This window comes from Pyrgilauda ruficollis, unplaced genomic scaffold (assembly GCF_017590135.1).
Source record: "Pyrgilauda ruficollis isolate IOZ18807 unplaced genomic scaffold, ASM1759013v1 scaffold84, whole genome shotgun sequence".
In the NCBI taxonomy this organism is placed as follows: domain Eukaryota; kingdom Metazoa; phylum Chordata; class Aves; order Passeriformes; family Passeridae; genus Pyrgilauda; species Pyrgilauda ruficollis.
The window spans coordinates 235,666-254,950 of NW_024530377.1; the positions used below are offsets into that span (position 1 = coordinate 235,666).

General features: G+C 43.0%; 1 protein-coding gene across 3 annotated transcripts in view; it reads left to right on the forward strand.

The window, feature by feature from the left end:
- SIM2 (SIM bHLH transcription factor 2) overlaps window positions 1–19,285 on the forward strand; it is a 47,370-nt gene that overhangs the window by 24,358 nt on the left and 3,727 nt on the right. For all 3 annotated transcript variants that reach the window (XM_041487794.1, XM_041487795.1, XM_041487796.1), the window contains exons 5-7: window positions 7,386–7,471; window positions 10,596–10,795; window positions 14,172–14,278. In XM_041487794.1, the coding sequence (XP_041343728.1) occupies window positions 7,386–7,471; window positions 10,596–10,795; window positions 14,172–14,278 (393 nt within the window). The remainder of the gene's footprint in view (window positions 1–7,385; window positions 7,472–10,595; window positions 10,796–14,171; window positions 14,279–19,285) is intronic.

A 19,285-nucleotide genomic window follows, 5' to 3' on the forward strand; every position in this document is an offset into this window, starting at 1 on the left:
TCCTCCTCCTCCTCCTCCTTCTTCTCCTCCTTTTCTTCTTCTTCTTCTTCTTCTTCTTCTTCTTCTTCTTCTTCTTCTTCTTCTTCTTCTTCTTCTTCTTCTTCTTCTTCTTCTTCTTCTTCTTCTTCTCCTCCTCCTCCTCTCTTGCCTTCTCCTCCTTCACCCTCTTTTCCATGGGTTTGGGTGGTTTTGTGTAATTGGATAAAAAAGTCTGCATTGCTGACCACAAGTAGTTGATTAAGTTAAAGGTAAAAATAATTTAAGTATAATGTCCTAATTAAATAATTTATCCTTAAAAAGCTTTATAGAAAAAAAAAGTACATCTCCATTTTGTAGGTTGTTAGTGTGAAGTATTGTAAAAGTCACAACTTATAAAACTGTAATATAGATAAAAACGAATAAGCATCTAAATCGAAATAAAAAAAATGCCATCTCACACATTTAATGCCAATCCTGACCCCAGGAATAAAAAACCCCTCAACATTACTTTATTACAAGGTGTTTTCAAGTTTTATACCCTTAACAAAGTGCGATCATAAGCTATTAGTTATATTAAAACAGCTCATTATAGTTATTGGACAAAGTAATAGCTTATTGTATTTTACTGGTGCAAAGTAATTAATGTTAATAATTAATTGGAAAGACTTTAAAGCAAATTATTAAGGTATGGATGTTGTTCACTAAGGTACTGCAAATATCACTTATATATTTATTTTCTCAGTTCCTATGTTAACGGCCTTGGTTTTTTCTTTGCTATGGATAAACTTTTACAAATTTATTTTCCTGCTAACTTAGTTGTTTGCTCTGCAGGCCAGCTGCTAAGTCTGTCTGCACCTGGGCAGTGCCCAGCACCCTCTGGGGGAAGAACCTTGTCCTAAAATCCAACCTAAACCTGCCTTGGCTCTGCTCCAGCTGCTCCCTGGCTGCTGTCAGGTCACAGATCAGAGCTGGCCCTCAGGAGGAGCTGCAGCCCCTTAGGAGTTTCCCCTCAGCTTTCTCTGCTCCAGCTGGATAATCCAAGCGTCCTCTCCTAGTGTGGTCCCTCCAGACCCTTCACCATCCTCATGTCCCTCCTTTGGGGACTCTCTGAGAGCTTTTAGATCTTCCTTCTATGGTGGCACCCAAAACACCCCCAGAACTCAGGGTGAGGTCGATCAACAGCAGCTCCAGAAGTCCCTGCAGGGCTGTGAGGAGTTTGATCCTTTCCTCTCCTCGCACAGAGCTTAAATCCAAACTTCCAGGCCAGCCCAAGCTGCCAGAGCTCAGCAGCAAAGAGTTTTGGCTCTGGCATGGTGAGGGGACAAGGCTGGCAGGGGTTTGTGACACCAATGCCTTGTGCAGGCTGACCCAGAGCAGAGGCTGGACAGAGGTGTGAAAAATAGAAAAGCTCAAACCTGAGGCATTGATGTGATCCCAAGTTCCCTCTCCAGGGGTGATGAGCGCTTTGGAGGAGGCTGATATTTGGGGCTGGATTTTAGAGACTGGGTGCTGAGCGTTGCTCCAGGATTATTGATCACATCCAGCCCCCACCAGCAGGGTCTTTGAAGGGAAAACCATGGAATGCCAACACAGACTGGGATGAACATGAGCAACCAGGACCTTAAGGCCTCAAATGTTGCTACCAAAACATCTGGGTTGCTGCTCTGTCTCCCTATTTATGCAGAAATCTTTGTTTCCCAGTTCTTAATGCAGAGTTTAAGGATTTCAGCAGGGCAGCAACACTTCCCAACCCATCCATCTCTTGTCCTGGCAGCTGCTGCAAGCAAGACAACAAGAAAATAAAAAAATATTTGCACTGCAGGTTAATCAGGAGAAGGAATTAATCAATGCTGCCCCTCCATTTGTGTTTGCAGGCAGACACTATGTGTCTCTTATTGCTTTCAGATGCTTTTCCTGGGATTTGAAAACTTTAAAACACATCTTTAGCTTCCCAAATCTTGCTGACTCACACGGCAAGGCATGGCGTGCTAACAGCAGTTTATTAACATTCCCCAGAGCAGGGAAGGAAATGTGGAAGTTCCTGCAGTTCTCCCAGTTTTCTGCTAACAACTGGATCATTCTGAAATGATGAGTTACAACCTGATGGAAGCTGCAGAAGAATGTGGAATACATTATGTCAGCCTTTCTCCACTCCTCTTGATGCTTTAAGGGCTCCGTTTCCCTCAGCCAAGCAGCAAATCCCCGTGCAGAATTTTCCTCCACATTCCCTACATGCAGAAACTTTATATTTAAAGAAGGGAGTAGAAAAATTTTGCATCTGTCAAGATGTTTTTTGCATGAACTTATGAAAAATTTTTCTAGTAGTACATGGGCAAAATACCAACATGGAAAGGCATTTTAATTTTCATTAATTTAAAAATATTTGACAGGAGAACAATTACTGAGAGGTGATGGCTTAATATGATCCCATTGCCACTGTTTTTTAGGGTTACTTTAAATCTGAGAAACATAGAAATAGTAATTTTATAAATTCTAATTTACAAATTATAATTAAAATTTTTGATGTACAAAAGTGGAAAAAGAGGGCAAATTGCTAACAACTCATTAAAACATCTCTTTTCATTGGTAATTAACAGTAAAATCTACCAAATAAGAGTGTAAAAATTTATTTTCCTTTCCTGCTGAGTTCCTTCCCCAAGAAAACTTTGGGAGCTTCACCTGGAAGAGCAAAGGAGAATTTAGGCAAATGTCAGTGAATGGCTGAGTTTGGATATGATAGGAATGATAATGGAGAATTTCCCCTCTGCAGCACCGCCAGGATTCTGAACACAGGCAGGAAACAGAACAAACTGCCCAAATGGGGAGGAAACTTGGGCAGTTTGTGCAAGTTTGGAACTCCAGGATGGGCTGACAACACAACTGGTTTTGCTTTTTCTATCCCAACAAATCATTACCAGGGAAAATTGAAATGTTTGCAAGTCCCTTTTGCCAATCCTGGATTTCCACCTTCTAGGATTATCCTGAAATGGATTTTTTTTTTAAATTTTTTTTTAGGCATATCTTCTTTGTGAGCCTTGTACTTCTTTTTTTGGTTTGGAATTTGGTGTCACCCTTGTTCAGATTAAGGGATGGAAGTTGTGGTGTCCTGTATCCTGTTCAGCCTGGAAAGGAGGAGCTTCCAGGAGACCTCAGAGCCCTTTCCAGTGCCTGAGGGGCTCCAAGAGAGCTGGAGAGGGACTTCTCATGAGGGCAAGAGGGAATGGTTTTAAACTGACAGAGGAGAGGGTTAGATGGGATACTGGGAATGAGGAATTGTTCCCTGGCAGGGTGGGCAGGGCTGGGATGGAATTGCCAGAGCAGCTGTGGCTGCCCCTGGATCCCTGGCAGTGCCCAAGGCCAGGTTGGACACTGGGGCTTGGAGCAGCCTGGCACAGTGGAATGTGTCCCTGCCATGGCAGGGGTGGCACTGGATAATTTTCAATGTCTTTCCAAGCCAAACCATTCTGGGATTCTTTCTGTCTCTCACAAATCCATGACCTTGTGCTCACCAGAGAAGCTGAGATCCTCCCGAGCTCTCTCAGCAGGCCCTGGGCTGTTTGGGCCCCAGATGCTCTGCAGATCCCACCAGAATAACAACGGAGCACGTGTGCCTGCACAGAACAGAGCAGATCCAAAAAAATAACCAACTGAAAGGGACAAAACCATGCAGAGTGTCTGGGGGATGGGCAGTGAAGGGGATTTCTGTTATCTGTGTTTCCAGGGTGGAACAGTCCAGCAGGGACATGGGGACAGCTTATCACACCTGCGGGACGCAGGAGCTCCAGGCAGGAACCAGGTGGACAGGAAGGGAGGTGGAATCAGGTGGCCATTTTTAGGTGCTCTAAAAATTCCTGTCTTTTACGTTTTCCGTCTCCTCCACCAGAGCTGGAATTTGGGTTTGCACCCCAGGTGCTCTGTGGAGCAGACACGAATCAGTGGCTGGTCAAGAGCTCCCAATTTTAATGCTTCTTTCCAGATTTTTTTGTGCAGTGACAGATGAGGTGCCCCCATTCCTAAAGCAACACATGGGCAGTTTTAGGAATATTCCTTTACAAAGTGGTTCTGCAACAGAGCAGCTAACAGAGCATGTTTTGCTAACGTCAAAATCTGGAAAAGGGAGATAAAAGAGCAGCTTTTACCTCAGGAAAAAACAAAGGCATGAGAGGTGAAGCTGTGGGGAAAAAAGTTCATGGTGATTTTCTTTTCTTCACTCCACTGAGCAACCACAGGATTCTGTGACTGTTTTCTGTCAAAAAAGATCAAGGATGGATTGGAAAGCAAAGATGGATTTCAGAGTTGCTCCTCTAGGGATGGACAAACCTGGCTTCCATAAACAAAACCATAATTTCACAGAAATGCTTGGACAATCCTGCTTGGCAGCAGGATGCAATGGGAGTGAACAAATGCACAAATTCTTTATCCAAAATATTGAGACTCCTTTTCTTTACCATGGCATTTATTCTGTTTATGAGAGTATGAAAATACAAACCTGTAAAATAGAAAAAAGCTGGTTTATTCTTGCCTTAAAGTCAAACTGTATTGCAGGATGTGCTAATAAAAGAAAAGGGATTCATGGAGAGGAGACCCTTTGTAGAAATGGTGCTCTGGGAAAGAAACACAACTTCTCTGTGTCCACACCACGGATTTTCTGTGTTCTTATTCCCAGGTCACTGTGTTTCAGCTCTGAGTGGGTGTTTGGACAAATCTGGGCTGGGATTTGAATTAAGCCATTTAATTTCTGCCTCATTTATAGCTTTTACTGAATCTACTCAGCTCCATTTGTTCAGGCAGGGAGATATGAAAGCTGAGCAGGCAATAGGGAAATAATGATTAAAATGGAAATTATAGTTGGAACAGAAAAACTTTGATGAGTCTGATAAGGGAAACATGGAATTGGGAAAAAAAAATAAACAGTGGTGTATTTGAAATGGATATCCTGGACATGGAGATGGGCCCTGATTTCATGGAATCACAAAATCATGGAATGGTTTGGGTTGGAAGGGACCTTAAAGCTCATCCAGTGCCACCCCACTGGGTGCTCCAAGCCCCAGTGTCCAGCCTGGCCTTGGACACTTCCAAGGATGGGAAAACCACAAGAATTTGGAATAATAAATAGATTAAATATATAGAATAGAATAGAATAGAGTAGAATAGAATAGAATGGCTGAGCTGGAAGTGACCCACAAGAATCACCCAGCTGTGATATTTTGAGTTTTGCTTTATTCTGATGGATGTGGCAGCATCCAGCAGGATCCCAGAACTTTATTTTCCTTTCAATCAGCTTTGCAATTGCAAATTTAATTCAGTTCTTTTTCGCTTTGCTGCCCATTTCTGCTACTTTTGAGGGTACTGAGGGGTCACACTGGCAAAGTTAATAAAAAAACTAATTAATTATGGACATTAATTCACGGCGTTACACCTCCAGGTCGTTATGGGTTTGGTGCCACCTCCTTGCTCCATCAGGGTCATCCCAGAGCACAGGGCACAGGGTTGTGTCCCTGCTGTGTCCCTGCTGTGCTGGTGTTTGGTCATTGCTGTCAAATCCATGAATTCCGTGCATGTTCCCAGCTTCTGGAGCCATTCCTGACTCAGGGGATGAGGCTTCAGCCACAGCAAATCTCTGCTGTGTGGCTTCCCCACACTCAATGTTTAAAACTCCACAGTGGGTGTGCCAGCTCCTTCAACTGCCAGCTTTCCCCATAAGGATCTAATTTTAATTAGCGAGATAAATGGGAAATTCAAATGCTCAGGAAACATTTATTTCCCCTCCTTGCTGAATCCTTTTTCTGTGGTTGTATCTTCAGACCTTTAACCCCCAAAATTAAAATAGAATTAAAATAGAATAGACAACCTGTTGGTTGTGAGGCTCAGACCACTGGAGGGGTGAATTGGGTGATGGAGGCACAAAAATCAGGAGTAAAACTCAGCAGTTAAATCAAATTAAAGAAAGATCCCAAGTGATGACAGAGGGTTTTGGTTAAAACCCTGTGGGGAGTTAGGACAAAACTGAGGGCCCTCCTGCTTCCCTGATTGTCCTAAAATAGTTCTGCCAAACTGCAACCTTCAGTAAAAAATCCGAATTATTCTGGACCATTATTGAGAGTAATTACCATTACAGATAAAAATATTCTATATTATTCATATAATAAATAAATAGACTAAATGCAGAATAAATTGAATAAATATATTCTATATTATTGGTAGTCTACCAGAATATTCCTGCCTCCTAACCTTAGCAGAAAGTCTGTGTGTACCTGAGCAATGACCACCATGAACTTTAAACCTTTCTGGAGGTTATCATTGAAGGTATTTGTTTAAAAACAACCTCCCAGGGTGGTTTTGGAAGTCAGGCACTGCAGATGGAGCCCAGAAGGTCTGGGCATGAGCAGCCACGTGCACTCCAATTATTACAAACACACTGAATTTCCTTGTTCCAATTCTGTTGCTATTTTGGAGATTCCCTGAATTTCCCCACACTCCAAAGAACACTTTTCCTTCCCTTTACCCATCAGGAACTGGTGTTTGTTTGGAAACAAAAGAATTCCTTGTGAAGTGTTGGAACCCTGGTCGCTGAGAATTTGAGACTTTCTGTGCTAGCAGGCACTGACCCCCAAAATCCACTACATTCAACCTAAAGCTGTAGAGAAAGCTTTCAAAATTAAATAATAAAACTAAAATTATAAGTACGTAGTTTAAATAGAAGTGTGTAATATCACATGGTAAAAAACATAGAGTTTTAAAATTTAAAATATAATAAGAGATATTAAAAAAATAAAAGCCCTTCTTCTTCACCTCCTTCTTCATGAGTTTAAATAATATTATGTAAATAATATGTAAGTAAAAATATATATGCAAATAATATTACATAAACAAAAACATCCACATTACAAACCACAAATAATTGATTATTAAATTAAAAATAAAAATAATTTACATATTATTTCTTAATGAAACAATTTATCCTTAAAAGACCTTACAAAAAAATACAGCTCAATTTTTTAGTTTATGAATAAAGTACTATAAAACTCACAATTTATAAAACTACAATATAAATAAAAATGAATAAACATCTAAATCTAAACAAAAAAATGCAGTCTCACACATTTAACCCCAACACTAAAAAAAAAAAAAATTAAACTCAACATCAGTGGTGGTAAAACCAGAAATTTGGAGATCTAATCATGCTAAGTTGGTCAAATTTCACAGGGAGTCCTGAGAGGAAGGTGAAATAAATCCTGAGGGCAGGGATGGAGTGGGAAAGGAGAATGGCTGGTGCCTTGTGCAGGCTGAGCTAGAACATTTCTGCTTCTGCCTAAAGCTGAAACACAAGAAGGGAAGGGCAGTGTTCTGGCAGGTTTGGGATCTTCAGGAATAAATCAGCAGCAAAATGTGCTTTGTGCTTTCAGAATATGAAATCGAGAGATCCTTTTTCCTGAGGATGAAGTGTGTCCTAGCCAAGAGGAATGCAGGCCTGACCTGCAGTGGCTACAAGGTAATGTTTATAAATAATGTTTATAAATTACTCCTCCACCCCTGAAATATTTGACAATTTACAATTTTATTTATCTAGGTGTTTGTTTTGGGTTTTATTTTTACCTGTTTTTACTTTATGCTGAGAGAAAAGTTTATGATGAGAAGAATCAGAAAAGATCCCCAAAAATGCCCTCAGTAATTCAAATTTAAACTTGGTGGCACACTCCCTCCCCTTGGTCCCTGGGAATTCTCTGGAGGCCAGCCCTGGAGCTGCCAGGAGAGCACAGTTTGGTTTTATTCCCCCAGGGAGCAGGAGGCAGGTGAGGCAGGAACCCAGACACAGGAATTTGGACATTTTCCACATCCCACCCAGCTGCACAAAGCACCTCCTTGGCCTCAACACTAAAAAAACTCAACCACTGCCATCACCTCAGGGTGGAATTGTACTAAACCACCAAGTCTGTTTATAAATCTTACAGTTTGTATGATGTTTTTTATTTCTGACATGAAATCAGAAGCCACAGCAAACATTGAAGTCATAGAATAACAGCTGTCATTTGAGTAGTTTTTATTTTCATATATGCAGGCAGATTTTATTTTCAGATTTCCAGTACTTTTTCTTTTCATCTTTACAGACAGATTTTATTTTAACTACTGCAGATTTGCAGCAGTTTTGATATTCAGACTTGCAGGTAGTTTTTATTTTCAGCCTTACGGACAGTTTTTATTTGCAAATGTGAAGGCAGTTTTTATTTTCAGATTTGAAGTAGTTTTTGTTTTCAGATTTTCAGTAGTTTTTATTTTCAGATTTACAGTACTTTTTATTTTCATCTTTACAGACAGTTTTAATTTTCAGATTTGCAGTAGTTTTGATTTTCAGACTTGCAGATAGTCTTGATTTTCAGCTGTACAGACAGTTTTTATTTCCAGATATGCAGACAGATTTTATTTTCAGATGTGCAGTAGTTTTTATTGTCATCTTTACAGGCAGTTTTTATTTTCAGCTGTGCATTTGCTGCTCCTTGAGCTGCAGGTTCACTCTGCTCCATCAGGGAGGGTCGTTGCCATTCATTCTGCTGGGAATTAATTTTGGGTCATTCAAAACCCAAAAAGCAAAGCCTGGAAGAGGAGCAGAGCTCTCTGCAGGAATGTGCTCAAGGTGCAGACGTGGATCTGTCTGTTTGCACTCTTCCCTACCTGGCTGCACTGATAATTCCTCATTACACTGAGCCCTGTTTGCTCAGCTGCTCCCCACAAAAATGGTTCTGTCCCAAAGCTGAATCTGAAATCAGGTAAAAGAGTAGAGCTTCAATTGTGGGATCTCCACGTGGCTTTGGGGGGTTTTGGGTTTTTAAATTCCCAGTTATCACTGTTAATCAGAGGCATCACTTTCTTTGGCTCACTATTAAAAGTTTGCACAGTGAAAATCAAAGGATTGTCTCGTCTGGAGAGATGTTGGCCTAAATTTATTCCATTTGACTGTGCTTAAAGTCAGGACTTAATTTTTAAGAAATCACCTCATTAGCTGAAGCACAGAAAAAACTCACAGACCAAGTGATGGGGGAGTTGAGATCTGCTGGGAGATCTTCTGACTGTGCTTTTGCTGAACGTTTAAATCACTGGAGAAGAGGAAGGTTAAGCAGGAGGAGCCAGTTTCCAGGTGGTGCTTGGTAGTTGTTTAGAGCACGAAATACACTGAAAATTAATTCCTTTCCACAGGACACGGTTAAAAGCCAAACAAACAGAGAAATTCAGCAAAGGGATGTGATATTTCTGCTGCTTGGACCAGAAAGTTGGCAGGGGCACTGATGATTTCTGAACACCAGCACCACACTAAATAAATCTTCTGGCCTGGAATAGTCCCCAGGTTACATTTCCCCCTCCCCTTTAGCTGACACTGAATTTTTACAGTCTAACACTGTCATTATCACCTCTGTGAACAGCAATTGTACACAGGGATCCCGAAATCTGAGCTCAGGACCTTGGGCTTGGTCACATGTCAGAAAAAACCCCACCCCTCTGAGCTGGAGCAGAGAACTTAAAACTCATTTCTTGTGCATTTGCATAAACATCAGTTAATTTTTATTGCTGTTGTGATGCATCAATACCCACTGGGTTTTTTAAGTGCAGTTTTTGATGTGCCTTTATTTACATCAGAATAATAACTCGTTAAAATGTAAATGTTTTTATTCATCTTTGAGTGCGTGTAGGAGAGAGATGACATTTAAAATAAGCAACTTCCAGGGCTTTTTTAAAATCAATGAACAGGAATTCTGGATGTATCTCCAAAAAAATCTGTATCAAGGAGCTTAAAGTATTAATTAGAAAGCAATTAGGCAGTCCCCAGAGAGGAGGTGCTTCAATACTGGATTAATCATGCTGCCAGTAAACGCAAAACTGCACTTATTAAGTCTTAATCTCTATTTACAAATTGACTGAAATCAACAGACAACTCAGAATTTAATTTTATGGGGGAGCGTGTCTGTTGGAACCCTGAATACTGAGAGTTTTGGGCTTTCTGTGCTGCCAGGCGCTGACCCCAGGAGAACACTGCACTGAGGCCCTGGAGAAGCTTCCAAAATGGAATGACAGAACTGGGATTGTGGGTGTGCAGTTTGAACAGAAGTGTGTGATATCACAGGGTGGGAAACTCAGAGTTTAAGGGTTTAGAATACAGTAATAGATATAAAGCAGGATGGAGGGTTTAGGGTGGAGGCTGCTCCTTCTTCTTCACCTTCTTCTCCCTGGGTTTGGGTGGTTTTGTGTCATTGGATAAAACGTCCCCATTGCGGGCACGGGTGATTGGGTATTGGGTTAAAAGTAAAAATAATTTAGGTGTCATCTCTTAATTGGACAGTTTATCCTTAAAAGACCTTGTAGAGATAGATACAGGGCCATTTTGTAGCTTTTTACTGAAATGCTGTAGAACTCATGGCTTGTAGGACTGCAACAGTGATAAGAAATAATAAACATCTGGGTCTGGACACGAAGTACCATGGCGAGCGCTTTCAATCCCAACCCTGACCCAGGAAGAAAAGAAGATAAAAAAGCAATATGTGTCTTTATAAGCTCATTGAGACTGGGTGGGCAGCAGATTTGGGCCTTTTCCATCAGATCCTGAGGGTGTTTTCCCCTTTTTCCAGGTGATCCACTGCAGTGGCTACTTGAAGATCCGCCAGTACATGCTGGATATGTCCCTGTACGACTCCTGTTACCAAATCGTGGGGCTGGTGGCCGTGGGGCAATCTTTGCCTCCCAGTGCAATCACTGAGATCAAGCTCCACAGCAACATGTTTATGTTCAGAGCCAGCTTGGATTTAAAACTGATTTTCCTCGATTCCAGGTAAGCAGCTCTTTCATCTCCAGCACTGAGCGTTCATGTGTTTACGTGCTGCGGCTTCCAAACGGGTCAAAACATCCATGAAAAAAAATCCAGCAGTCCAAACTAGATCTGGAACTCAGAGCCTTCAAAGCCTTTCAGGCAGCTGGATAGACCAAACTTTGTCTGGAATGCCAAGAAATAAGAGCCTGTCCAATTTAACCTGGAGTTACCTGCACTTTTAGGGTCAGCTAAAAGTTTCTTGCTGGGAAGATTGGTCACAGGAACAGTGATACTTTTTTTACCTGAAAGGACACAAAATTTATCATACAAAGCTAGCAAAAGGAATGAGGATGTACCAAAAAAACCCCCAAAAACCAACCCCAAAAGTGGAATACTGAGATCAAACAACTGGCTGGCATCATCCAGAAAGCTTTTGAGAGAGCAGTAAGAAAAGAGAGTTCTGTCTTTTGGTGTAATGCTGTAACCATGAAACCAACAGTAATAATGGAGTTGTTAGAATGGGAATTGATTCCATTGGCTACTACACACAAAACCAGGACCTTCTTAAACAAGATAGTGGGGAAAACAGCTGAGGAAGGAGAGCCCTGCCTCCAGTTCAGCTGATGGAGCTCAGATGAGCACAGAACCAGAACTGAAATTCATTTCTCTGGTTTTGTAGACACAATACTTTGTCCAGTGCAGTCCAGGAGACCTTGAAAGGAAAATCTCAAATACACAAAATACTGACAAGATGATCATTCTTCAAAAATCCTTTCCTGTGGGTCCCACATTCCCCATTTCCCTGGTGGACTGGATTTGCAGGGAATACATTCTTGCAGTGAATGTATGAGAAAACCTCTGTACCCAAGAGAGTGGAGGTCAACCATGCAAGAAGAGGCTTTTCTGCCTGCTCAGCCCAGGAGACAGTGGCTCCATCAGCTGCTGGGACACAAAGAACTCCTTGTTTCTGGAACCCTTCCTCATTTTTTGGCACGCGTCGCTTCGTGCCGTGGCTACAAAGGAGCACGAGGGGTTCAGCAACACGTCCTTGCATGTGGGGGAAAGGAAATGATGTGCCTGGGAGGAACTGCCTGGAGACAGAAGTGTCTTCAAAGGCCACAGAACAAGCAGAGGTGTTGACAGGAGCAGGGATAGACCCAGAGCTGTTGCAGAGCTGTGTTTACCAAGGAGCAGATGGGTGTCATCCACGCATGGGACAAGCAGGGGAATTGAGCTTCACCAAAGCCTTTTGCTCTCCCAGCTGAGCAAACCAAAGTGTATTTGCTGAAAACAGGGGCATATTAGGAGTTAGAAAAAACTGGTTTCAGTCTTGGTTCTGGTTTCCATACAAGGGGATGGATCTTGAGACGTAACAGGCACAGCAGACAGCATGAAATCCATGGGAAGGAGCAGCTCAAAATCCTTTTTTGGACACCTGACACAATATAAACCTCACTGGAGTTCATCCACTGAAGTCACTAGAAGGAGAAGACAGTCACTTCCCTCCAAAGTGAGCTGCTCACTCTGATTTTTATGGTGCATTCACTGCCAAGGAGTTTAAAAAGACTTTGAAGAACTCAGGAGACCAGAACTGATCAGTGGGGTGAGCTCTGTGTGTCCTGTCACCTGCACAGCACAACCTGGAGAGCCCAGACTGCTTGAGGGATTGATTTGATGTTAAGGAAGTAAACCAGCTGAGTTTATTTCCAGATTCAACCTTTTCCAAAATTTGGGTGTCCTGGGAACTGTCAGTGATGGTTTTTGTATCACCAGCTTCAAAGTGAGACTGCACCTTTGGGAAAATGAACCCCTGGCTCATGTTTGGATGAGCTGTGTCTCTACTCACCAAAGGGGCAGGATGGAGCTGCCACCCTGCTTTTAAGTGCACTGAAGTCAGAAGGAGAATTGAAACCTGAGCAGGGTCTTCCACCATTATTTCGTGCTCCTGATTGGCTTCAGTGAGGATTTGGGATGAGCACACACTGCAGAGGAGGAACACAAGCATCTATTCAAAGGCATTTTGATGTTGTTGTCCTTCAGAAGAACCCAAGCCCTCAACCCTCTCAAGCAGAACATCCTCACTCTCTGTGGGGTCCACTGGGCTGGTTAGAGTCAGGGTATGACTACAGAAGATGCACAGTAGTCATAAAATTTTAAAAAACTAATAAAATGTGCATTATCCTCAGTCCTACAATGACAGGAATTGCTTGGGACGCCCTGCTCATTTCTGTGGATGCTCCTGTGTTGTCTCTGTGCTGTGCATCCTCACCGGTGTAAAGTTCAGACCAGGAACATCCTTTGGAAGTCCATGTCCTGACCATCCCTGCTCAGTTCATGGCATGAAGAGGCTTGGGGAATTTAAACTGGATTCCTTCGATCTAAACTGGAGGACAACGTCCAAGAGCAACCTAGGACACTCCTGCTTTAATAAATATTTCAGTCCACAGGTCTAGGCTAGAGCTAGTCCCAGGTAAAACTCCTGCAATTAAAACGTGCAGATGCCTCTGCTGTTGCTGCAGGAGAAGATCTTCAGCAGGGACAATTTCACTGTCACCTGCTAAGGGACTGTGTCACTTGTTAATGTGGACATCCCTTACTGTTCTGCCTTTTTTAGGCAAAGAAAGCCCAGGACATCACAACCCCCCCCCAACCCTGGGCATAAAAGCCACAGTTTGGCTGAGGGGCACGTTGTACTTTAAGGACTATTTTTTCCTCAACTAAATTTAAAAAAAGTCCATTTGAAACATGAAGTTTGACTCCTCATGTCTGACCTAGTGTAAGTCTGGCCTCTGAATTTGATCCTTTAACATCTGCAGAGATGCTGCTGTTTTGAATTCGTTCCATTCTTCTACTTCTGGCATTTTTTTCTTTGGAAGTCTTGCCTCAGCTTTCCTTTCCTCACCCTGTGGTCTTCACACCTCCTTGTCTTTCCACATTCTCAGCTGGAATAAGCTCCTGCTTTTTTCTCCTGTTAGGCACCAGCCTGGATTTATTCACAAGCCCTGATCATATGTGGCCTAACACACCTTCTACACTCGTAGCTTTGCAAAAGCAAATGAAAATGTGTCAGCAGCCCACAAGAGAGGTTTTATTGTTTCATGAGCAGCTCCTCGAGTGGAACGTTGTCCAAAGGATCCTGCATGGCAGTGGCAAAAGCCCAAGGTGGAAATCAGTAAAAGAGCTCTTTTTCCTGCCTGGGTGTACCAGGGGAAAGCTGCACCTTGCTTTGGCTGGGCTGAAAGGGTTTCTTTTCTTGTAAAGGTGAGGTTTCTGTTTCCAAAACTAACATTTCATCCCACAGCTTTCAGGCACTGATTTGTTGGCACAATCAAATGTTGGGTCAATGAAATGGAATATTCCTCGAGATTTTGTTTATTGCAGATTTTTCCTTTTCCAGGGTCACGGAATTAACTGGATATGAACCCCAGGATCTGATAGAGAAAACCCTCTACCACCATGTCCACGGCTGTGATGTTTTCCACCTGCGATACGCTCACCACCTGTGTAAGTACCTGGGCTGGAGGCACAGGAGGGACCTGGAGCTGCTGCAGAGAGCCCAGAGGAGGCTCCAGGATGAGCAGAGGGATGCACTTCCAACCTAAACCATTCTGGGATTCTATGGAATAGGTTGAGTACAGTGAGAAGTTTTGCAGACAACAAGCAGCATGCTGTAAAGCAGAAAAAAATCCTTTCCAAATCTTGACTGGAGACAGATTTTCAAAAGTTCTTGGCTATCACTTAAGGAAACCATTAATTGTGTAAATACAGCTCGATATGCTGGGCTTCTGAAAAGAAAAAACCAACACCCAAACCAACTTATCTGGCCAGTTTTTATACTTAGGGGATCCAGGCTATTTTGAATATTTGGAATTGATTCTGGATGGTGATCTCTTGAAGGAAAAGTAAACCAAAAGAGCAAGTAAATGAGAGGGGAAAATCTGAACTTCACTAGCCTCTGCTGTTAAAACAAAAACTATGCAGCAGCTCTGCATTCCTCTGAAATATGTTAGTAATAATCATCCTGTGTTTGAAGGGAATGCAATCCCAAAAACTCCTTGGAGGGACATTCATTAGTAGCATGTGGATGAGGTTCGGAGAATGGATTGTCAGGAAAAAAATGACATTTAATAATTTCCCGTCTTCCAACAGAGTCACTAATCATATCTTCAAACATCTGGATCTGGGAAGGAGTTCATTCAGTAGCACATTAATTTGAAAAGCAAATTGAGGGAATGGCTGAACTCTGGATTTGGCTCCGTTTGCTGCAACCCATACGAGGCAAAGATGACATCCAAAAACCAATGTCAGGGAATTTTTTTTCCAGATTGCTCCTGTAGGCTGGAAGCAGCCAGAGTCAAATCCCTCTTTTAGGCTTCCTTCTTCTCTTAATGTGTGCTACTGATGAGGATCTGGAATACCAAGGAGGTTGTAGCTGTGTTGGGCAAGTCCAAGCTGAAATTGCAAGTGCTGAATTCTGCCGGTGGCAGGGTGTGCTACACCTGGGAAAGCAAAAACTGATCTTTACAGCGAGTTCAGATTTACCAAAACATTATTGAACACTCTGGGCTGAGAACTGGTAAAAAGAATGACCAGGGCACATGGAAAATCCTGTCAGGGGCACCCTCTCTGTAGTGGTGACATCTGCATGTGGATGTGACTGTTGACCTGTTCAGAATAAACTCAGTATTTCCACCAGACTCTTTGAAATACCTTCATCAGCCAGCACGGAGATGATGCCACCACAGCCACAATCACCTCTGGAAAACAGTTTTCCACTTTAGAGTAGCAGGATGGATAATTCTGTGGCTGCCAGTTTGATCCATGTACGACTGGAGTTTTAAATGAAGAGACAAATCATGTTCACTGAATTACCCACCACATCCTTCCACAAGGAAAAAAAAATCCCTCAGCCAAATAGGATACTAAGAGCAGTTCTGTAGATTAAAGATGAATTACTGTAAACTTTAAAAACAGAAGAAAAATGCGAGCCATGCATAGGAATTTATGAACGCGGATAAATCCCAAGAAGCACAAAATAATGAGTAATGTTTGGGCAGCAGTGGGAACAGTGCAGGGTCATGGTTGGAATACCAAGTAATGGGAATTATTAAACCAGATGTAAAGTGCACAAAGTCCCTCTGGGGAGCAGTGTGAGAGCTCCCCCAGCATCCATCAGCAAATGTCTCAGGAACATGAGCAGTGGAAGGTTGGCAGGTTTGTTGTACCATTCTATAAAGCAATCTGATGATGAAGTGTCACCTGATGCAGAAATCCAAAGAGAAACATCTTACACCTAATAAGGGTATTAAGGGAAAAAAAAAAATATAAGCAACCCTAAACTAGGATAACCATTTGCTTTTTTTAAGAGGGAAAAAAAATCCCAAACTGAAGCCCTGAAGCAGCTGAACTCAGAGTGAGGCAGCACAGGGAATAAAACAAAGGAAACAGTGAGGGGAGCAAGTTAGGAGGGATAGAACAAGAACATCAACCTAGGAGGGAAATGTAGATGTGAATATTTGCCTAAGGTGTGCTGGCAGCAAAGAGAGTTTCCTGCTTGAAACATTTGATTGGCTTCCAGCTCAAGGAAAACACTTGTGGTGTTTGAAGCTGTGTTATTTATTTCCAGAGCTCCTTTCATACACACAGTGTTTGCCCTGAAATGTGGCCACACAAATAAGGAGGCCCTGCTGGAGGATCCTGCACTCTAAAACACAGGACAGAGTTCCAGTACAGACAAAATATCTTTGTGCCCTCAGAGAAATCCCTTCATTTGTAGCATTTTAAGGGAGATTTTGGGCATCCCTGCTCTTCCCACAGGAACTTGAACAGGATTGAGGTCTCTGTGCCCAGCCCAGCTGGTGTCCCCACCAATCCTGCTCCCTGGAAGTCACCCTAAGTATTTGTAGGGTTATTTCACAGAAAAGCTCAGTTCCACCATCTCTGGTGTTGGGTCTGCCTCTGCTTTGCCAGCACTCAAAACTCCTGGCAGAGCAGCACCAGATTTTAAGAGGTCTAACAAAACAAAGAGTCTGCTGGGCACCGTGCCTTGCCCAGGGGCCGTGCCCATGACATGCCAGGGCATCTAAACCAGGATCTGCTGCCAGTGTGGAACCAAGAAATCCATTTCTTGCAGTGGTATCCTTCAGTGCAGGCTGGGAACTCCCAGCCACACGCCTGGGAGCCTGGTGGAACCTTTTAAAATAGTCCTGTCTGACAGCCCAGAGCCTTTCCCAGCTTCCCTGCAAAACCAGGAGCGAGCCAGAGCCCTGGAACACCCAGTCACAGAGGGCACATCCAGAGGAGAAAGCCACGGGATCCTCCTCCTTGGGCTGCAGCAGAGGCCACCAAGAAGTCTGAGCCTGCACAGATTGTCTGGGTGGTGGATTTGCCTCACTCCCATTCCTGAGGTTTCCTTTTCAGCATCAAACAGGGCAGCTGAGCACAGAGCCAGATGGAAGCTGAGCTCACTCACTGTCTCAGTTACTGTCCCTCAGCCAAGGTCAGACTTTCCCCAGATTGCTAAAAAATCAGGAGACACGGAATCCTCCCCCATCCCCAGAGAAATACTGGTTAATCCGTATAATTAGGAAGGAAAGCTGAACACTGTAGCCCTCAGTGGTTTTCACATCTTTTCAAACACTGTCTTTAATGCAGAGCTAAAAGAGGGATTTAAAAAAAAAATCAGTGAGAGAGGAGAAAAGCCAAAACTAGTCCCAAAGCACACGGAAGAACTTTGTTATAGTTAGTGATCCATGACAGCATTAATTTCTCTTCAGGAAGACTGAGTGTAGCAAAGCATTTGGAACTCAAGGAAAAAGTGCTCATTAAACCAGCACAAAGACCTAGTTCTGAAAAGCCCAGACCACATTCCAAAAATTACCTGTTACATGGCCTGTGCTGAAATGTAAAGATTATTTCCTGGAACAGGACCATTTGGATTTTAGAATGAATCACCAAATCATAAAAGCACAGAATGGTTTGGGTTGGAAGGGAGCTTAAAGATCATCTCATTCCAACCCCCTGCCATGGCAGGGACATCTTCCATTATCCCAGTGTGCTCCAAGCTCTGTCCAACCTGGTCTTGGGCACTTACAGGGATGGGACAGCACAGCTATAGAGCACCATCCACAATTATAGAACAACAAGAAATAGTAAAACTGTGGCATAGAGATAATCATTAATATTTTTAGAACAGAATCTTTGAGTAGCCACTCTATGACTTTCAACTTGCAGTGATAAATTGCACTTAAAAAATACAAATGTCTTTATATTTTCTGTATGTGTTTACATACTTACACACACACTCCTCATGATTTTTTTTAATCATGCACACCCTCCTCCCATAAAGAAATCCATGTAAAAATGTAGGAGTGGAAGGAACACCAGCAAGAATGAGGCAGAAATACCTAAGAGAGATTTGAAATGCCAGATAGTGGTGGCTTGATGACCACCATGGAGGGTGTGTTTTTGAATGTCCTGCAGGATCATGGAATGATGGAATATCCTGAGTGGGAATAAACCCACAGGGATCATCCAGTGGAACCCCTGGCCCTGCCCAGACCTCCACCAACCCCACCCTGGGCATCCCTGGCAGCGCTAGCCAAAGGCTCCTGGAGCTCTGGCAACCTCGAGGCTGTGCCCATTCCCTGGGGAGCCTGGGCAGTGCCAGCACCCTCTGGGGGAAGAACCTTTCCCTAAAATCCAACCTAAATCCCTCCTGGCCAGCTCCAGCCCTTCCCTGCATGCTGTCCCTGTCCCAGGGAGCAGAGATCAGAGCTGCAGACAGTTTTAGGTGTTTTCATTTTATTGCCTTCTGAACACGTGGGCACCTCATCCTAAAATGGAAGAACTGACACTCCCAGAAAGACCTGTCAATTGTGTAAGAGCCTGATTTTCTTTGGGAGGTAAACTGGATTTGAAGGAAAGTTTAAATATGTTGAGATGTGCAATGGATAGGAAAAGAAGCAGCCCAGAGGGATGGCCCATGTGCTCCAGACTGTGGGAGACCTCACTGAGTCTTCCAGTACCACAAGGAAATGGATGAAAATGAAGGAGAGGGATTTTTTATATGGGCAAAATTCACAGAATTCACAGAATTCCCAGGATCACTGGGTTGGAAGAGACCTTCAAGACCATCGAGTCCAACCCAGCCCCAAGAGCTCAACTAAACCCTGGTCCCCAGTGCCACATCCAGGCTTTGTTAAACACACCAGGGATGGTGACTGCAGCACCTCCCCGGGCAGCCATTCCAGAACTTCATCACCCTTTCCATGAGAAACATTTTCCTGATATCCAACCTGTATTTCCCTTGATGCAGGTTGAGACTGTGTCCTCTGGTTACGTCAGTGACAGAAAAAAAGTGACAGGACAAGGTTTTAAAATTATAAAGAGCAGGTTTAGATTTCATTTCTTAACCATATTTATAGAAAGGAATTTCTGCCATTGCCCACTTTTTTTCAACACAATTTGTGCAGCGAGCTCAGTCCCTGATTCCCTAATTTACAATAAATA